The sequence below is a fragment of the Podarcis raffonei genome, chromosome 3 (assembly GCF_027172205.1).
Source record: "Podarcis raffonei isolate rPodRaf1 chromosome 3, rPodRaf1.pri, whole genome shotgun sequence".
In the NCBI taxonomy this organism is placed as follows: Eukaryota; Metazoa; Chordata; class Lepidosauria; order Squamata; family Lacertidae; genus Podarcis; species Podarcis raffonei.
This window is the reverse complement of record NC_070604.1, coordinates 77,372,868-77,394,646: the sequence shown is the minus strand read 5'-3', so window position 1 is coordinate 77,394,646 and position 21,779 is coordinate 77,372,868. Positions and strand designations below refer to the sequence as shown.

Genomic DNA, 21,779 nt, shown 5'->3' with positions numbered 1-21,779 from the left:
GAGTTGATCCGCATCAATCTGCTCCCCCTACTGGTGGTTTACCCTTACCAGACTTCCTGCAAGGCGGGCAGAAGTCAGATATAGTCTGTTGATGCCAATGCCTAAGCCAATACCACTCACATTCTGTAACCAATAAAGTTGTGGCCTAAATTTTGCCCATTAACATTAACCTAAATTCTGTGTCCTTGTGTCTTTATTCTCCTGGGTGGCTTGGGGGCCTTGACACACAACTGGGCTTGCATGGGATTCCTGCGCAAGCTTCTTTGGATCTGGTGGATTGCTGCCAGAGTTTAAATTTACCATCATAAACCTTGCCTTTCCATACACCATGTAGTTTGGCTCCCCCCCCCCTCTAAATTCCAGAGCTCCGCCCCACAAGCACTTCAATCTGATGTTCCAGGGCTGTGCCTGGATTGTATAGGTTGATCTAAGAGGGGCTTGTGAGTGAACTATCCGGCTTTACAGCAGAGGTATACAATAAAAAATTATAATTATTTTAAAATATAAAGCCCAATTTTCGGTCCTTTAGGGCACAATACACCAGTGCATATAAGCATGATAACCAAATATCTGTAAGATGTTCATTTAAGAAATAATTTAGAATCTAGGAGCTGAAACTAGCATTGTGATGATTTTTGGTAATCTTCAAGTTGCCTTGAGTGGGATGGTTGTGTGGATAGATCCTTAAAAAACACACCACCTCACCTTTCATGCTTTTGTACTTTTTTCACACCTATGTGCACCCATTGCTTACCTGAACTGTTGCGCGCTCTCTCTCTCTCTCGCTCTCGCTCTCTCTTTCTCTCTCTCTCTCTCATTTGAAGGGATCTTTAACATATGACCACAGCCAATCAGAGATCACATAGTGCAGCCAAGCAAATGAGACTACATTATGACATAGATGAAGACAAACAATGTCCTTCCATTATGGGGAGAAGCTGTCCACTCAACTTGCCCAGGCAAATGAGTTGACCTAATGAAACCATTCACACACACCAAAGGAACATGATGCAAGTCAATATTGTTGCAGTAGCATTGATACCCAAAGTAAATTGCCATTTGTAGATTTCAGCTCTCTGGAAGTCACATAGGAGAGAAAGTGCTCCCTGAAATATCCCGAACTCTGTCTATATAGGAGGAAGGAAAAACAGAAGCTTGAACTTTGCCAGCAACAGACAACTGCTGGAGTTTTGTGGTGTTGGTGTAATATGGTTCCCTGAGGCTGGAACCAGAGAAGCCATGCTGCCACATAGTGATATCTTATCTACATGCTGACACTGAAATTTCAGAACTGTCTTTGCAGGTGCCACCCTGTAGAGTGATTGACAATGACACAGGAGATGACCAAGGCTTGCCAGCCCTTGGCAAATACTTCCTTACCCTTCAAGAAAGGGAATCTGTCTTTAAAGAGCTAGACAGCATTTTAGACACTTCCTGCTCATTGTTCCTATGGTTCTGTTTTTAATACCACTTTGATCCCACTTTCCTTTTATCCTGAAATAAACCAGAGTTTGCAGGTAAGTACATTCTGAGTTGATATATATGGTTAGAAATACACCCAGTTCAACATACAATTTGCAGAAACCTTCAGAAGAATTTTTTTAAAGTCTTTATATAAAAACAGTGAAGCATCTATCTAGATTTTAATTACACTAAGAACCATCAGTTTGCTTTAAAAAAAAAACAAGAAACCATTGGTTATTGCTTTAAATAATTTTCTTTAGAATTAACAAGAATTTCTTCTCACTTTGCAACACTAAATGAATATAGTTGGAAAAGCTATTATGACATCCTTTGATTTCAATTATCACTATTATATGGAATGCCAATGGGTATATGCAGCCCTCATTTCATTTAGCAAAATTTTGCTATTAGTTTAAACTCCAACTTAGTGCCCCCCCTCAAATGTAATTTGGGAGAGGAGGGATGTTTTACAAATTGCATAGAACAAAGTACACCAGTTCTTCAGGGCTGTTCCAGATAATGCTGTAAGGGCCACGTCATACATTTAAAGCACTATTATGCCACTTTTGAGAGTCAAAAGATTCCTGGGAACTGGAGTTTGCTAAGGGTGCGGAGAGCTACAATTCCAGGAGCTCCCTAGAAGGATAACATTGTGGTAGAATATCACTTGAAATGCATGGTGTGGATGTGGACCTGCTACATAGCAAATCCATTCATGTGCAATCACATTTGGACTGCATCCCAGCAGCTGCAGTGTTGTATTGCTTGGAAAATGTAATAATACCCATCACTCTCCTTTAAACTACTATGGTAATAAGTGGTCCCTGGTTGAGTGGTTGTGCAAGTGTCTCAGACACCAAATTGGATGCATGTGTGGCAAAAGCCATCCCTTTGTGCACATCGTTTTGAGGAGTCCTGACATTTAGGGTATCTGGCATTCTTCGTTTGCTGGGTTTGGTATTCCTGCTTTCACATACTGGAGTGCACACCACACCCCCAATGCAACCCTGTCCCTAAACTGGGGGCGGGGCAGGAACCTTCAGTCCTCCAGATGTTGTCGAACCTCACTCACGCTATCCGGGATCACTGGCCATGCTGCCTAGGGCTGATGGGAATCAGAGTCCAACGGCCAGCAATAGCTTCCCCACCTCTGAACAAAAAGGCCATCACTGAACAGCAACATGTTGTATCACTGGCAACGCAATTAAGGCTAGCCACTTGCAACAGCCGCTGCTCTTTAGAACAGGCACTTGTGACTTCTGAACGCGCAGATCTCCACATTACATTGTCAGGTATGGGCAAAACTAGAAAGGAGTGCACAAGCAGATTGCTACAGCTTTGCTGCATAAGTCTCACCCTTGGTGCATCTGTTCAGACACATCAGTTTGGAGCTGTCACATCAAAGAGTGCATGGGACACAAGGCTTCAAAAACTGTTTCCAGATCTGACCCAGTGAACATGCAAGTTACAATACTTGTTAGGCAAGTCATTCAGGGTCTCCCCCTCCCCATATCCAATAATTGATTTAGTTGTTATTAGTTACGCAGAGATGGGAAGAATCCTTGAGGCCTCCTAAGACAGTATTCAGCTCTTGAAAGCAACCCTTTTGAATGAAGCTCTCTCCCCCTGCCCGCCCCGCCGAGTCTTCCTGCTCATTATTCCTCTAAGCCTTCCTTTCCCGGACACCAGCTGCCACCAAGGAAGTCGACAGCAGCATCTTCCTCTGCCTTCTTAGCTGGCTGGAGCTGCACCAACATGGCCTGGAGAGTTTCCTTCACCATCTGGATCTCTCTCTGTAGAGACTGTATATGCTTTATTAAGGAATAAATTGAAAGGTAATTGGCAGCTCCTTTCCTCTCTCTGAGTTATTTAATAAGTTGTTGTTGTGCTGTGCACAACAGATGGGCATTGCTAGCTAATTGCAGCGTCAAGTTCATCCAAATTGCTTGGATTAAATATTAATACATATTTCACACTTGCTTATGCCCCCCTCCTCATCCTGTCTTTTTGGGCCTGTGGGCAACAAACAGCATTTTTTGCTTGAGGGGTATGAAGTGAGCAGCAATTTGTGTGCGCACGCACATATGTAAGCGTGAGTGGCTGTTGTAAATCCCCATGTGTTACACAAAGAGAATACCACAGTCACTATTCAGAGGAAATAATCTTAGATCTCAGCTTGAGAGGAATATAAATGAACATAGAGAGCGCTTTTTTTGTCTCTGTGCCAAACCTTCAGGTCATTGATGGCGATTCTCACTAACATGAGAACAGATTCCCTCCCCGAGTTCACATTCACACTGCCCTCACATCTATCAGAGTCTGAAATGCATCCTCTCCCTCTCCCTTCCTCTCTCATACACAGCATCTTCCATAAAGTGAAAAGCCACCCCATGACCGAGGAATAAAAAGCAGAACACAAGTTTCCGCTCTGGTCCTAGATGACTTTACTTGAAAGTAAACTACTCTCAACAGAGCTTATGGGAGCTGAGCCTTGCAGCCTTACCCGTAAAGCCAGGCCTGGAATTACTTTCTCTACAGCCCCAACTCTGCAGCTGGGTCAGTCTTACACAAAATGCACAAAATGACTCCTATTAATGCCACAGCCTTTCATTCTGGAATACAATGGAAACAGGACCTAAAAACTAACCTAATTAGTTCAGCAAGGGAACAATCAAGTAAGAGCTATTTTACATTTCAAACATGGAAGATAATGATAATATATTATGAAACCACACTTCACAGAACATTAAAGTGTCTTGGTTCAGAGCCAAATGTTTAAAAACTCCCTACACAGGGAGAGGGCAAAGTACAAGCTGACACTGATGTGCTTCCTCGCTTTTTATGTTTTTGGGGGCTCATGATCTATTAGGAAATGCTGCCATACCCAAGAACAATGTCAAGATGAAAATACATCCTTAGGTTATGAAGTGGATAAATAAAAAATCGTTTTTCTTTGGGGGTGAGGGGAGTAACTAAAGGGGATCATGGGAAAGTTATGCAAATACCTTCAATGCCAGACTGTCACACATACCAATTTGAAAAGCCTTTTGGCAGCTTCTGATTCTTTCAAAGCTTCCTCAAGATTTCATCTTTTTCTGTAATTTACATACATTCACTGTGATGTTTGACTCTCTCTTCTTCTTTTTTTTACTTTATGGGGAACTAATGTTAGTGTAAAAGGATAAGATCAATTTCTGCTCACATTTTTAGGCCGTCTTTTTCAGTCTAAAGGCAAGACACAGAGAAGATGCTGAACAAATACCTTTTGTGCTAAAACCATGTACCAAGGATAAGTAAACAGACCCCTCATATAAGGGTAGGCCACTGTTAAAAGTTGCCAATGCTCTTTTCCACCTGCCCACCCTTCCTTCATTACACCTTAGAGATACCAAAACAGGCATTGCCAGAGGCATAGTGGGGGGGGGGCTGTGGGTGCCATGGCCCCGGATGCAATTTTGAGACGGGGTGCAAACAGGTGTCTCCACAGCAGGTTCCTTCATTGGAGCCTGGCTCTGTGTCAGGAGTTGCACCTTGGCTGCAGTGCTTGTGCCTGGCGCAGCTCCGCCCCCAGGGTCAAGCCTGACCCAGGGGAGGAGAGCAGGCGAGTGGGCGCCAGTGCTGCCACTCACCCCCTTCGGCTGCGACACACCTTGCGCCCGGCGGTAGCAGCTGTGAACATGGGGTTACCCGCTTAAGGTTAGTTATAGTGGAGTGGGAGAGCAGAAAACAACGCCAATATATTTCACAGCTGACAACCAATGTGCTGCTTTGGTTTCAGACAGTACATGGGTAGACAAGTCTAAAAAGCCCAGATCACAAATTTTCACAGTCCTCTATGGAGGTTCATTTCCCAGAAGTAATGTATTTTGCATTAACTCTGGAAATTTATACTCGATTCCAACCAAACTAAGCTCCTTAGAGCAAAATACACACCAGGATTACCTCCTCCCCCCACAAAAAAATCATAAAACCATAGAATCATAAAATTGTGGAGTTGGAAGGTATCCCCAAAGGCCATCTAGTCCAACCCCTGCAAATATGACCATAAAACCTTCATATCCCCTCTATTTTATTTAACTGCATCAAACATGAAAGAAAAGAAAATACTCAGAGTGTAGTTCATATTTCAGAAGAGAGAAACACCCCTCCCACTGTATATAGGTCTCATGATTCACACTGTCATTAAAGAAAAAAATTATAGATAAACTGTCTCATCTGGGCCAGAGTGTTACATATAATCAAGTGCAAGAAATATCAGCCATAGTAACAAATGTACTGTTTTATGAAATACTCCTTTTCACACCCTGGAAAAACTGGCACCAGAGTCAGGGGTCATCAGTTAGTACCTCCTGACTCTTGAGGCCAGTTAGTGTGGAAGAAATCTCTGGGAGAGTAAGGGAGGTTTGTACCATGAGATGTCTGGCTGGTTTGCTTATGTCTCCACTGGCATTTCAAACTGACTATTAAAACCATTAACACAAACTTATTTTTGCAGGGTGTGAAAAAGTGTATTTTATGCAGACAGAATTCAAATAGCCAACCCACTTTCTTGCAGCAAAAATAGCATTATATCTCAAACTATTACATGCCCTCAAATTGTCTGTCAAGCCATAACTGCTAATTAAGACCCCAAATGACTGTGAAATTGCAATATAAAAATCCATTTAATTTTACTGGGAATGCTAAGTCTTTCCTGTTAGTAAAGTAACACCTCTCATCAAGTCCTCAGACACCAGCAATGCGTCACCTCTTGCCTTTGGTTCTTCCAATTAACAATTCAGATTGTTTTCATTTGCTTGCCACTGATTAACAGCCATTGGCTCTTTTGTGGGTTTGCTTCACTATGGTATTTCTTGTTCAACAAATCTATCAGATGCAGAGATATACACAAGTTTTACTTTTACAGACCAATCTTATACCTGTCTACTTAGATGCAAGTCCCTTACAGTTCAATACTCCCAGGGAAGTGGATATAGGAGTGAGCTTTAATTTGCCTGCTTGTGCTCCCATTCATCCGTCAAATGCAAAACCTCCTGCTTAATATTTGCTTTGAGAAGTTACAATATTAAATAAAAATCCCTTGTGGGTCTGTGTAAATATTCAGTGCTAAGCATTAGTGCTGGTTTCTGACTTCATTTGTGTTGTGTGTGCTATTTATGCCCTACTAGCAGGCTGGTTGGTTCCAGTATTCTGTGCCATAAAAATGTATAATGAAAAACAATGGCATCTGGGATTTATTTCTTCTAATAGAAGTTTAATTATTAATCAAAGCGGCAATGTGTGTTTAAATATTGGCAGAACCGCCTTCTTGACAGCACCAGGAAGTTAGATCTCCCAGAAGCAGCCTTCTCTCTCTCTCTTTCTCTCTTTTCATTAGAAGCATACCAGCTGTAATTTTCAACCCAAAGTACCTATCCTTGCAGGTTTTTGGAAGATCATGCTCCTGGGCACCCATTTAGCCCTTGGTTAAAGGTTTGTCTACTTTAATGGGCAATTTAGAAATTAAAATATCTGGGAATTAGTTTAGGTGACACTAGAACTATTGCTAAGAGCCATTTCAGGCATGATTTTTGCTGTTCATTTTACACATGTAACTGCTTGTGCAAGTGATCAGTTTAATACTGGCAGATGGCACTCTCAGAACTCTGCAGATCAACTTCCAAGGCCAGGTTACATTCTGAAACAGGAAACTCCTGCTCATGGAAATGGATCCGCTGAACTCTAAGTCCCCTCCTCTTGTGTTAGGAAAGGACATAACATGACAATACCCTTCTGTTCCCTTTGGAACATTTTAACTTCTTTTACAATTGACATTGCTTTACTTGTTTTTATAACAACTTATTCTGTTGTTGTTATGACCCGTCCTGGGAACTTATGGTGAAGGGCAGGTACAAAATCTAATAAATAAACATGCAAACCACTTGGACGCCTTTGCATAATACAAGTAAGCATGAGGAAGCTTTGTCATCAGCCATCCTGACTGCCCTACACAAGTCGCCTCCTGTCTTTTCCTGCATCTGTTTGAATGGGGTTCTTGCTGCTCCTACTATAGCAAATCCAATCCATTTGGCCAAGGAATAGACTGAGGGAAGATGATGCCATTATTTTATTATGGTGCCTGAATCGGAGACTGCCTGGGGGCCTAACATAAGCTGCTCTGAGTTTCTCAAAGGAAGAGCAGGATGTATCAGTGTAATAAATAAACTGTGCAGCATGGGCTCAAAACAGTTGTGTAAACTGGGATTTAATTCTGTTGGATCTGGCTGGAGTTTTTACCATGGTATTTTAGGATCCACTAGATACTACAAGAGAGACAGAGTTATTGCTGCTCCCTGTGTCTTTCTTTCTCTCCAGGGTAGCATGTGGTTTTACAACCAACCATTTGGAAGCAGGGGGTGGGTAAATGCACAGCACAATGTTGTTGCATCCCATGTTGGGTAAAACAAGACATTACTGGAGAGAAAAAAGGAAAGAGGCACAGAGAAGTGGCAAGTAGACCTTTGGTAGGGTTGTTTGCAGGTTCCTTATTTTTTTGAATATTGCAGTCTGTCATGAACCTTTCAAACTGGCTTTGACTACAAAGCAGGCCATCTTTTCCTGCTCACTTTCCTGATTATACTTTTTCCGCCTCCTCCTCTTGCTTTGTTTATTCAACCCCATATTTCTGTCTGCCTCCAGTTTAAGCAGCATATGCATTTGTGGACATCATGCAGAAGAATTGTGGGAGAAAAAGGCAGAAGTGATTTTTAACTTTGTGCCTTTCCATTTATGTAGACATGACAGATTCAGCAAGCTTAAACCAGATGCCAGTTGGCATAAGCAGCCTTTTAAACAATTTATGTTTCCTCATTCAAGGGATTTCATCTGGAAGACAACCAAATGCCCATCTTGCTAGGGTTATTTGTACTATACACAGTTAAAACTGCAGGGCAATGTGCCATGGTAAGTACTCACTGGATATTTTAAAGGGGAAATATGTTTGTTTCCAAGATATGCATCTCCTGTTTTGGCTGTAGATGATAATTCACTAAAATTGGTTTAGCAGATTACTTTTGTGGAGATCGCTGGTTTTTTCACACATCTGTTGGAGCAAGTGGAGGGAAGACTGGGATCACAGGTGCCAATTCCATTCACAGAATATGGACATGCACAACTGTAGGCATGTATGGTTCTTACCATGTGATCAGGAACCATCACAAAGTGGTAGAGCATCTGCTTTGCATCCAGAAGGTCCCAAGTTCAATCCTGGGTAGCTCTAGGTAGGGCTTGAAAAGATCCCTGCTTGAAACCCTGGGCAGCCACTGCTGGTCAGTGTCAAAATTAATGAGCTAAATGGACCTATGGCCTGACTCACTATAAGGCAGCTTCCTATGTTTCCATGTTCCTAAAAGCAGTGGGCCATCAAAAGACCCAAAAATGTAAAATATCTGTAGAGGCAGTCGAAATCTGGGGGGGGGGACAGGTGACACCCACCTCGCATTGAAGTAAAAAAAGTTGCTTGTAATTTTCTTTCAAGATCAAATCAATATTATTTTGATCTGTTGTCACAGGGCCCCTAAAAGGCCTGGGGCCCATAGGCCAGTGTCTACTCTGCCTATTTGGTAATCTGGCACTGTGTACTTGCCTGGCTGAACTCATGGAGGTTAGTCGCAGCAGCAGCATTATTCTTCCATATGTTCAGCTGAATATGTGGCAAACAATTACCGTATGTCCCCCCAGAAGTCTTCTGTGGTGGTATTCCAGTACTTTTCCTCCCAGGAGGTACTCAAGGGTACGCAGTACCAGAACCTCTTTTTCTTTTCTTTTTTTAATGTGGCACTTACAGCTCATGGTGAGTACCAGACCTATTTTTCTACAAAAAAAACCACTGGGTATTACAAACATTACAAGACAGATTGTTTTAATATATGCCATAGGTTTGGAGGAAGGCTCTGTCTGGATGATAACTGTGAGTCCCTTCAAAACCTATGATCATATTCTTGTGAGGTTAAAATCCATGAGGAAACTTGTTGAATCGGTCAGGCAAGTCTTTTTGTAAGGTGATGGCCTTAGCTGGTCAACAGCATCTAATAGAGTGAGCTTGGATGCCATAGTGACAACTAAATGATGATATTCTCTAGGAAGGGGCGTAGGCATTTCCGCCACCTCCCTCACCTGACTGGATGCCACATCATTCTAGGATGGAGAATAATAGGCCAAGGGGGGCATGTGTAAGTTTGGCTGATGCTGGAAGTTAGAGACAGAGACATGTCTCAGTCTGAGCTGGACCCAAAGCTGAGTTTGGGGTTTTCCTGGAAACGTGATGAGGAGGCAAGATCTGCTGGAGGTGTTAATGCTGTGGGTGCCTCCATCTATGCTGTGTGTGTGTGTGTGTGTGTGTGTGTGTGTGTGTGTGTTTAGAACCATATGTCCTAAATATACCACAGTCTCCACTGACCTTCATTCCATGAAAGCCAAATCCTGGGAGACACCCTGGAGACTCTTGCTGCTTGGAGATTGGAGTATATGCAACAATAGTTTGAGGGTGCTTATATCAGTACTTAAATCACTCCAAATTGAAATTAAACTTTACACAACCAAGAATGTACATTCGGTTTCTAGTCTGCTTTTTCTTTCTATTAACCATTGGCACAAATTGCACTGAAGAGGCTCAGATGCACTTTTATTGGTATGTACAGGGGGAAAGTCTCAAAACAACATCTGTTCAGTCTGACCTAATTTTAGATCAAGCCAATGACAGGACTCCTCTCAGTTTCAGCGAGTGCTAGATAAATGGTCCTGTCACTATTCTCTGAGGGCGCATCTGCACTGGACTGTTCCCTAATATGCAGTTGGCAATTTAACACTGAAGCGGATGCTTGGAAAGATACACATTTTTTTAAAAAAAATGGGGGGATATAGAAAGCTTGGTGCAGCTGGCACTTGCCCCACTATTACCCCCAAATATAGGACAGATAGGAAGAGAATACTAGTATATACACAACATAAGGTGCACCAAACTGTGTCAAGAGCAGGGGTGGCTGTGGAGCTTCAAAGTCCTCAAGTGTAGAGCTTTCCTCCCTTTGTGAGGCTGGTGAGAGAAGAGCAGAGGAGCTGTCCTTGAGATGAGCCAAGAAGCCAGGTGGCGAAGCAGCTGGCCTCTCCCCACAGAACAAACCCTGCGGGAGGCATGAAGCATCTGCTCCCTACCTAGCCAGGCTTGTAACTTCCCACAACAAAGGAAGGCCAATACGAGACCCTATTCTGATAAAGCAGGCACCTAACATGTGTACCCTCCTCCCTGCTTTTTGTTTGTTGCTACTGACCCTTGAGGACCAGTGAATGGGAACTGGCTATCTTTGTAGCCCCTCCCTGGTGTGAATTAAGGGACCTCTCCCTGCAGATGCTACACTCTGTCCAAGGATTGACTGAAAGTCTAACATCATGCCCTGCAGCTGCGGCTCTGAAGAATCCAGTTCCAAAGAACTTTCCAAATTTTGCTCTTTATGAATTTCCTCTCTAGGCTCTGGGACGTACTACCTGGCTACAAGTACAGGTGATGCAAATGGTAGTCCAACACCACCTGAAAGGCCACAGGTTCCCATGTTTCTGGTATAGTGGATGAAACTTAAAGCTGACAGAAGATATTGATATGGAGCAAGATTTGCTGGGATTCATTGCTCTGCATGAGCTAATCTCATTTCCTCAAAAAGACTTTCATAGGTGCACTTTCAGTGGACAAACCTGCGGCACCTGTTTGTGTTCAAGCTCCATTATCTAGTCTCATAGCCTGACCTGGAACTCATCCTCCCTTAGTCCAAAGTGGAAGGAGATTGGTGGATATCCCACAAGGTTCCCAATAAATCACCCGTCAGTCCAAGTCATCATGGTTGAATTACTGATTATTATTTCCTAGTTCAGGTTTCCAGAGAACAAAGTTCTATTATAACCTAGTTCTCTTAAGTAGGATTCACACAATGCTAATTTCAGGACTGTGCTGATAAAAGCTAATTCTTTAGCTGGAGCATCAAAGGCAGACTATCAAAAAAAGGATATGAACAAGGTCTTCATCACAGCCGCAGAGCGCTGTTTGAAGTTGATCTTCCAGGTGCATCAGCTTCTCACTTATTTTTTCACATTTGTCGTCAAGTTCTGCTGTAAGTATATGAAATTCCTACAAGAAGGAGAAAAAATATTACAAGAAAGTGTTTGCATTTTTGGCTGCACATTTGCATCCTTGAAGATCATATTAAATCGGGGTACAATATTTTGTTACGCTGGAACAAACTCAGCAACTGACCTTTCACTTTAAATTCATGTCCGCCATAACCATGTATAAAGTAGGGCGGGGCCTATTCTAAGGACAAAGTAATCCTTCTCTTTAATTTCTGTTACCGTTCATTTTTTAAGTAAACAGCTTGACTACTGATAATGCACAGTTAAGAATCAGCATGGGTGGGATGGGAAGCAACATGTGTCCATCAGGATACCAATTTAGACTACTGTGATGCGCAGTATGTGGGCTTTAGGGCTGGACTGCAACAAATGGAACCTGGTTAGTCTCATCACAACCTGATGATTATCAATTTGTGATGAGGTGAGGATGGGATTTTTCACAGGTGGCACCAGTAAGATTTTTCAGTAAGGCACCAGGTGCCTTACTGAAATATGAGTGGTCCCAATTTGTATTGGCATTCCAATGGCTTCTGAAGAGTGCCTGTTTACACAGACATTCTCTTTACCTGAGTCTTGAGGAGAACCTGAGCTGGTTCAGCCAGCTCAGGTTCTCCTCACACCCCCTGGGTTGAACCCCCTTTTTGCGGAAGAAACTTTGCAGTGCAGACCCGGTGAACTCCCCACCGCGATCGCTCTGAAAGTTTTTGCACCCGTGTGGAAAACTGCAGTTCCACAAGTCTCCCATTTCAATTGCTGTGCTGTTTTAATTGGATTGTTTTGCTGCACATTTTAATCATGGTGCTTTATATTTGAATGGGATTGTTTTGTTGTGTATTTTACTTATTGTGTATTTTACTTATTTAGTTTTACTTATAGTTTACTTATAGTTTAACAATGATGTGCAATTAGTTTTAATGCTTTGTAAGCCACTCAGAAGTGGCCTAGGCATTAAGCAGTCTATGAATTAAACATTCTTCATTATAGATGATAGATAGATAGATAGATAGATAGATAGATGATAGATAGAAGGAAGAGATAGGTATCTTCATATTCTGCTGAAAGTTTCAATTGACACAAGCAAGATTTTCAGCAGTCTAATTCCCACAAATGGATTCTGTACAACTTTACAATAATCCCATTTGTCCAGATGCTTCGTTGCAAAACTTTACGGAAAATAATAAGTTTACACCAGGGATCAATATGCCATAAGCTTTTAAAACCACAGGCAGCCATACTAAGTGATGCCATATATTGGCTATAAATGTCCTTGTGGCTGTATGGATGAAGAACAAGTCATCCATCAAGCTGTTAGATTGTTATTCAATACCCAGCAGGATCCTGCATATCTTAGGGAGAGAAAAAACACCTGAGCATTTTACAAGATTGGAAAGCTATTAGAAAATACCTTAGTGACCCGCATACAAGAAGACAGGGCAGCAACATTTTAAAAAATCACTTTTATTTACTATTTGGCAGGCTTGCAGTCGCGAAATCATTTATTTTCTTGCACTAAAGATTCCTTAAAGTCCTGATTACCAACTGGCGCATCTATCTGAAGAAAACAATTTTATTCTAGATGCTCACTATTCTTTTTTTCTTTTTCTTTTTTGAAGTTAAAGATTTGGATGGGGTCATCTTCTTAACTGGGAGTGAGTTTTGATCCACAGTATGAAATAAGGAGAGTGATTATCCAAACGGTCACATATTTATGACAGGCCGTATCCAAATTTATTACAATGGTACCTCAGGTTACAGACACTTCAGGTTACAGACACTTCAGGTTACAGACTCCGCTAACCCAGAAATAGTACCTCGGGTTAAGAACTTTGCTTCAGGATGAGAATAGAAATCGCGCGGCGGCGGCAGCAGGAGGCCCCATTAGCTAAAGTGGTCCTCAGGCTAAGAACAGTTTCAGGTTAAGAACGGACCTCCAGAGCGAATTAAGTTCTTAACCCGAGGTACCACTGTATTTATTTATTGCATTTATATCCCATCATTCCTCCAAGGAGCTCAATGTGGCACACGTGATTCTTCTTCCTCACTATTTTATCCTCACAACAACCCTGTGAGTTGGTTAACCTGAGAGACTGACTGACCCAAGGTCACCCATGAAGTTTCATGGCTAAGAAGGGATTTCAATGCTGGTTTCCCAGGTCCTAGTCCAACACTGAACCACTACATCACACTGGCTCTCTTTGAACTAACTAACTGATTTTGGTTAGGGAAACTTCCAGTTATAGCACATAAACTCATAAATGCACATCCAAATTCATGAATGAGTGATGAAAAACATCTTCCCTAAAACTGACCTGCCTATTGAGATTAAGCAGGTTGCTTTTGTGCAACATTCTTGTTTAGATAAGCCTACCCAGATGCTTGGAAAGTTGTGGTAGTTTTAATCTGTATTATTATTTTAATTTTTGTGAGTTTTAAAGTATGGCTGTAAATTTTGCTTGGTTTTATTGTCTAATCTTTCTGTAAACTGGTTTGAGGTTTGTTTGCATAAATCTCATGAAATAAATAATAATAACCACTCGGCAAACTTCGTCCAAGTAGAACAATCACAGTTCAAATAACGAGCTGATGCCACAATAAACATGTGAGTCTTTAAGGTGCAACGTGGACTCTGTTGTTTTTGCTACAACAGGGTAACGCTCAGGCAATTCAAAACACGTAAGGGGAGGTGTGTTTTCTATAAGAAGATGAAAAAAGTTGTAACTTCAAAGTGCTGGTTTATTGAGTAGCTTAGCTGAATCTGATTAAAGTGCCCTGCCATTAATATATTAGGCTATAGGTCAGATTCCTGCTGTGACCATGCAAGAGACTTCACAAGGCTGATTTGAAAACAGGTGGTGTGGAAATTAAGTGATTTTTAAATCCTCTGCCATCCTCAGCAATAAAGCTGAGGCAAAATGCATGCCCACCAAAACAAAACAAAAAATATCAGTATTTGAGAATAGTCCCTAAACTTGAGACTAATATAAGGATATCTACCACTCTGAAAGATTAATTCAAGTACTGTGGTTCTGCTACTTTGCTTTTCCTGCTCCTCCTGTATCCTACTGGCTTTCTGCTTTCGTACTAAGCAGTGTGAGTATCACAACCATGGGGCTGTTCTAACGTTGCATTTTGATACGGGTATTGTGAAAGCAGCCCAAGATGCAAATCTTTGTAATGTGGGTGGGGGCTGTTGGTTATCAGTCTAAGAAGTGCAAAGGGCTGAGAATCTCCTAAGAATTCTTTTCTATAGCTGCATATAAGGCAGGGGTAGGCAACCTAAGGCCCTGGGCCAGATAATAATAATAATAATAATAATAATAATAATAATAATAATAATTTTATTTATATCCCGCCCTCCCCAGCCGAAGCCGAGCTCAGGGCAGCTAACAACAATCAAATAATCCAACATTCTAAAAACATCTCATTCTAAAAATTAATTAAAATCAAATTGATGGCAACCGTTAAGCAAAATTCTGTGCAGATTGCCAAGGAGGGAGTCAGCCTGCCCCCTGACCAAAGGCCTGGTGGAACAGCTCTGTCTTTCAGGCCCTGTGGAAAGATGTCAGGTCCCGCAGGGCCCTAGTCTCTTGTGACAGAGCGTTCCACCAGATTGGAGCCGCAGCCGAGAAAGCCCTGGCTCTAGTTGAGGCCAGCCTAACCTCTCTGAGGCCTGGGACCTTCAAGATGTTTTTATTTGCAGACCGCAAGTTCCTCTGTGGGACATACCGGGAGAGGTGGTCCCGTAGGTATGAGGGTCCTAGGCCGTATAGGGCTTTAAAGGTTAAAACCAGCACCTTAAACCTGATCCTGTACTCCACCGGGAGCCAGTGCAGCTGGTATAGTACCGGATGAATGTGATCTCGCAGCGAAGACCCCGTAAGGAGTCTCGCCGCAGCATTCTGCACCCGCTGGAGTTTCTGGGTCAGTCTCAAGGGGAGCCCCACGTAGAGTGAGTTAAAATAATCCAGTCTGGAGGTGACCGTCGCGTGGATCACAGTGGCTAGGTCAGGGCGAGAGAGATAAGGAGCCAACTGCTTAGCTTGGTGGAGATGAAAAAATGCCGCCTTTGTTATAGCTGTAATCTGCGCCTCCATAGAGAGGGACGTATCGAAGATTACACCCAAACTCTTAACGGACGGTGCTGTCACCAATTGCACCCCTGCAAGAGATGGGAGTTGCCCCCTCAATCCCATATCGTCCTGTCCCAGCCAGAGGACCTCTGTCTTCGAAGGATTTAACTTCAACCGGCTCCCATGTAACCATCTAGCCACAGCTTCCAGACATCTGGTCAGTGTGTCTGGGGCCAAGTCAGGATGGCCATCCATCAACAGATAGAGTTGGGTGTCATCGGCATACTGATGGCAACCCAACCCAAAACTCCGGACAAGCTGGGCGAGGGGGCGCATAAAGATGTTAAAAAGCATCGGGGAGAGAATCACACCCTGAGGCACTCCACACACCAAGGAGTGGTGTGATGACAATTCCCCCCCAAGCGCCACCCTCTGTCCCTGACCAGAGAGAAACGAGCACAGCCATTGAAGGACTGTGCCCTGGATCCCCACGTCGGCAAGGCGGTGGTCCAGGAGTTCGTGATCGACCATGTCGAAGGCTGCTGACAGGTCTAGAAGAATCAGCAGCCCCGACCCGCCTCGATCCAGCTCCCTGCGGAGATCATCTGTTAGGGCGACCAGAGGCGTCTCGGTCCCATGACCAGCGCGGAAGCCGGACTGGAATGGATCCAGACCCGATGTTTCATCCAGAAACCTGCCAAGCTGTTCAGCAACCGCTCTCTCAATCACCTTACCCAGGAATGGAAGATTCGAAACCAGGTGGTAATTAGATAGATCTAAGGGATCTAATGATGTTTTCTTTAAGAGTGGGCGCACCACTGCCTCCTTCAGTTCCCCTGGGAATATCCCGGTGCCAAGGGACAAATTGATGATATCCCCCAGGGGGGCCCGCACCTCGTCTGGACACGCTCTAATCAGCCAAGACGGGCATGGGGCGAGAGGACAGGTGGTGGGCTTTCCAGCTCGGAGGAGTCTGTCCGCATCGGCTGGGGATATCTGGTCAAAGTGGTCCATTACTGGACCCAAGGACAGTCGAGGGGCCTCCAGTTCCTTTATTGTATCCAAATTGGCAGGGAGGTCATGGCGGAGCAACAGGACCTTCTCCGCAAAAAAGCTCGCAAATGCCTCACAGCTGTGTGTCAAATTGTTATTTAAATTTGGCTGTCCTTCAAGGGACGTTAAAGACCTAATTATACTAAATAATTGTGCCGGGCAAGAGCTAGCAGATGCAATGGAGGCCGAGAAGTAAGACTTCTTAGCGGCCTTCACTGCCATCTCATAGGTTTTCATAAAAACCCTATAAGATGTTCTTGAGGGCACGCCGCCATACTCGCTCTAGCCGTCTGAGGTCCTGCTTCATTTTCCGAAGCTCCTCGGTAAACTAGGGAGCCCGGTTTCTGCGGGGTTGCAGAGGGCGCTTAGGTGCGATCTCATCGATGGCTGCCAGGAGCTGGATATTCCAGCCCTCAACAAGCTCAGTCAATGAGTCGCCAGGGGGAGCAAGGTCCCGCAAGGCTTGGCGGAATCTATCAGGGTCCATCAGCCTCTGCGGGCGAGCCCAAATCGGCTTGCCACCTAAGCAGGGTGGGGGTGGAAAGTCAGTCCTGGCTTTCAGAGCGTAGTGATCAGACCATGGCACCTTCATCGAAGGAGACATGGTCACATCTATACCGACGCCAAAGATCAAATCCAGCATGTGGCCTGCTTGATGTGTGGGGCCCGAAACAAACTGGGAGAGCCCTAGTGTTGATGCAGCCCAATCGCCTTTTCAATCCGGCCTGTGGACAGTCCAGGAATCAGTGTGTTTTTACATGAGTAGAATGTGTGCTTTTATTTAAAATGCATCTCTGGGTTATTTGTGGGGCATAGGAAGTCATTCATTCCCCCCCCCCCCCTATATATTCTGGCCCACCACATGGTCTGAGGGACAGTGGACCGGCCCATAGCTGAAAAAGGTTGCTGACCTCTGATCTAAGGCTTGTGCCTGTGGCTATTTATCCAAATGCAACCAATACCTGATAAGAAAAACCATTATGGTGCAGGGCTTAGGAAATCAGTGTCATGCATTTATATCAACTGTGGCAGTCATACACTGTCTGCATTTTCCTAATCTGGCAAGCTCACAGATAAGGTCAGAGTACAAAATGTACACAGGTACGATTTGGTTGGCATAAAAAAAACTCAAAATAAACTTCCTCCGTGGATGTTAGCCACCCTATATGGATGTTGAATGGTTTATTTAAATGTAAAGGTTCATCATTGTTGCACCCGATGTGTATGTCTTTAAGGGGCCAGAGCAAGGGCCAGAGCAAGATAACGAGACCCAGCTTTACAGCTGTGAAACGTAGCAGGTGCTGCTGAGTTGTATTTGATTAAGGTGTGTCAGCATTTGGGTGTAGTATATAAGGAGCAGCACCTAGCTCTCCCATTACCCTGGGGGTTGGGTTGGTGGTTGGGTCTGGTTTGGTTGTTAATGTATTTAGTGTAAAAGGAGTTTTTGTTTTTCTTATTAAAACCTTGTTTAAGTTATTTTTGAGTCCTTTCTTTTTAATGCATGGTCTCCCCAGCAAGCTCTCTGCAGCGTTACCATACTGCAAACAGCCAACATCTTTGGTCATGGGCCCAGCTGCTGAGTGGATGACTGCATATTTTTGGACTCTGAGAAAGGTTTGAAAACTCCTTCTCCTGTTAGCGTAGTTCTGTGGGTCTGGAAGAGTTCCAGAATGGTTGACCGGGTTCCTGAAGCTGAGAAGGCTCTGGTCTTCCCACAGCTAACAGATGAGAACTATAGTTTATGGTCTTTTCGGGTGGAGGCGCTTTTGACCTCTAGAGAAGTATGGACCTATGTAACTGATGACCCTCCTGACCCTGTGACTAATGCAAAAAGCCAGGGCGATAATTAATTTGGCAGTCAGCGACCAGCAAGTAGTCTATATAAGAAATAAGAAAACTGCCAAAGAAATGTGGGACAGTCTTGCAGCAGTGCATGTTAGAAGAGAGTCAGCATCTGCATTGACGTTTTTCAAGCAGTTGTACCAGACGAAGTTGCAGCCTGGTAGTGATTTGGCAGCACACTTGAGACGTCTGGAGGCAATACGCGGCGAATTAATTCGAAGGGACATGGACATACCTGATATTCAGTATGTTTTTATCATTCTTTGTTCCCTTAATGAGGACTTCGATGGTATAGCTAGCCAGATATCTGCTGTTCCACCAGCACAATTAACTGTGGAAGGGGTAACGGCAAGATTAATGGGCGAGTGGGACAGAAGGGAGGCTTGTGCCATAAGCACTCCTATTTCCAGAAGTAATGAGGAACGCCATATGCAAACCTGTGGTGATACAACTACATTTAAAGCTGCAAAGCGTTGTTGGTTCTGCAATAAACAAGGACATTTTGCAAAGGACTGCAGATCCAAAAGAAAGCAAAGTACTCCCAAGCCTGTTTCTGTTCGTCAGTCACAGTTGTCAGCCCAGCAGCCGACATCGTATAGTAGAAACAGAAATGAGCCGCGAGTTTTCCATGCTAGGACAACAGATCGTAAAAGACTTAAACGTGCCAAGTGGAAGTCTTTTGTTGTGGACTCAGGAGCATCTCAGCATATTTGCAACGATCGAAGCTTGTTTATTTCTTTCGAAGAGGAAATTGGTAATGTACACTTAGCCAATTCACAAGTCTTGCAGTCGCTTGGCAGGGGTACCGTTAAACTTGACTCTTTAAACATTACAATAGCGAACTGCATTTACTGCCCGTCAGTGGACAATTTATTGTCAGTAAGGTGCTTTGCTCGTCAAGGCATAACTGTGCGTTTCTTAAAGTCAATGTGTGAGTTTTTTGATGGGAACAAACGTCTATTATATGCCCGGGAATCTGATGGTTTATATAGACTGTATTTTCGCACCTACTCCCATTCGCCTATAAATTGCAGAGCAGCACAGTCAAGCCAGGGGTTGAGGAATGTAAGGCCACATTCCGGGTGTGTCCATGAGGCGCATAGAATTCTGGGACACCTGAATTTTGCTGATGTAATTAAGACAAGGAATATTGTTAATGGCCTCAACTTAAAACCATGTAAATTCTTTATGCAATGTCTATCTTGTTGCAAGAATAAGATTAAGGTTGCACGCAAGGGTAGTTGCTCAGATAGGAAAGTAGCTGAGCCATTTGAGCGTGTACATTGTGATTTAGTTGGGCCACTCCCACCATCATTAGGAGGTTCTAAGTACTGGCTTACTCTGATAGACCAGTATAGTAGATATTGTTGGACTTATGCAATAGCTGAGAAGTCCCAAGCATTTGAGAAGTACAAAGGTTTTTGCAACTGGGTAAAAACGCACTTTAACAAATCAATTAAGAACCTGTTTTCTGACCGGGGCGGGGAATTTGTTTCTGAGGATTTTGAGAAATTCCTGGAAGCGCAGGGGACTACTCATGAGTTATCTTGCCCCCGAAGTCCATGGCAAAATGGGCTTGTTGAAGTTGTGCAGCGTGACCTACAGGCAGGGGTTAAAACGTATCTGCACGATGCTAATCTGCCCAAAGACTTTTGGGCTGAAGCGCTTAATGCGTTTTGTTATGTTAGAAATCGCAGTTATCATTCTGGTTTAGATGTCACCCCCTATGAGAAGCTGTTTAAAAAACGCCCTAATCTGAAATACCTACGCATTTGGGGTTCAGATGTAATTATGCTAAGCAGAAATTGGGTGAACGTAGTGTCCAGGGAAAATTAATGGGCTACCAGCAGGGGGCGTACAGAATTTACATACCAGCAACTGGCAAATTTCATATTACCAGAAGCATGATACAAACTGTAAATTGGAATGGAGTTGCTGTCTTCCAAGATACTGATGGTATAGATAATACTGAGGAAGAAGAGGAGGAAGCAGCAGCAGCAGGGAATAATAATGATCCTGAATTAATGGAAAAAGACAAAAAGCCTGTTGAATCTGATAATTTGCTTGATGATTTAAAGTCACAGGCACCCGAGGGGAGGTTAGATTCTCTTGAGTTTTCTGACCGTGAGCTTAGCCTACAGGAATCTCTTCAATCTGACAATGATTTACAACCTGAAACTAGTGGTTCACTTAGTCCCATTAAGTCTGAGGAGTCTGACTCTCCTTCCGGACTGAGACGTTCAGATAGAAAGAGGCAGAAGCCACAACGATTTGCAGATGAACATTTTAATACTGTGTATGCCAATAAGGCAGTTTTTGAGCCAAAAAGCTACAATGATGTTCAGAAATTACCTAAGCAACAAGCTGCAAACTGGTATAAAGCTATGAACTCTGAGATAGCTTCTTTAAAAGAGCATAACACTTGGTCTCTTGTACCACAAACCCCAGATATGAGACTTATTGATTCAAAATGGGTTTATAGAGTTAAAATGAATGACAAAAATGAAGTTGTAAGGTACAAAGCAAGACTAGTTGCTAGGGGTTTTCAACAAATTCCAGGCGAAGATTATGATTTGTGTTATTCACCAAGTGTAAAATACGAAACAGTTAAGCTTTTGTTAAAAGATGCATCACAATGTGGAAGAGTCCACTACACAATGTTTCTCTGCTCTTAAGAGAGTGGTAATGTACCGTAAACACACCAAGCATTATAGGTTGCCGTTTACAACATGTATTGACAAAGGTTTTGAAATTTTCTGCGATGCATCTCATGCAGTGGAACAAAATAATTGCAGGGGTGTGTCTGGTATGGTGTTTTGTTATAACGGTTGTCCATTTGAATGGAAGTCCCAGACACAAACCATTATTTGTCTCTCCACAACAGAGAGTGAATTATGTGCATGCGTTCAGGCCACTCGTGATGTAGAATGGTATCTGCAAGTATTTGCAGACCTACAGATGCAAGTAACACTACCAGTAAAAGTTTACCTTGATTCCCAGAGACCAATACGCAGCGCACTAGAGTCTTAAGGTTACGTTTACAGTTCGTAAAGAAACTAATTGCTGACGAAATGATTGTATTTGAATATGTTCCAGGTGACAATCAAATTGCGGACATTTTTACTAAAGCACTTCCAAAGGTTACACATGAAAGACATGTACAAAATATTCTTTATGTTTTTGTTCCACAATGAT

At 43.2% G+C, this 21,779-nt stretch overlaps 1 protein-coding gene across 5 annotated transcripts in view; it reads right to left on the bottom strand.

Annotated features, from left to right (window-relative positions):
• Positions 1 to 2,162: 2,162 nt before the first annotated feature.
• Positions 2,163 to 21,779, bottom strand: part of DISC1 (DISC1 scaffold protein) — a 157,425-nt gene continuing 137,808 nt past the window's right edge. For all 5 annotated transcript variants that reach the window (XM_053382507.1, XM_053382511.1, XM_053382508.1 and 2 more), the window contains 2 exons: positions 11,501 to 11,617; positions 2,163 to 3,269 (listed from right to left, as the gene is read on the bottom strand). In XM_053382507.1, coding sequence (XP_053238482.1) covers positions 3,120 to 3,269; positions 11,501 to 11,617 — 267 coding nt within the window. In that variant the 3' untranslated portion in view covers positions 2,163 to 3,119. The remainder of the gene's footprint in view (positions 3,270 to 11,500; positions 11,618 to 21,779) is intronic.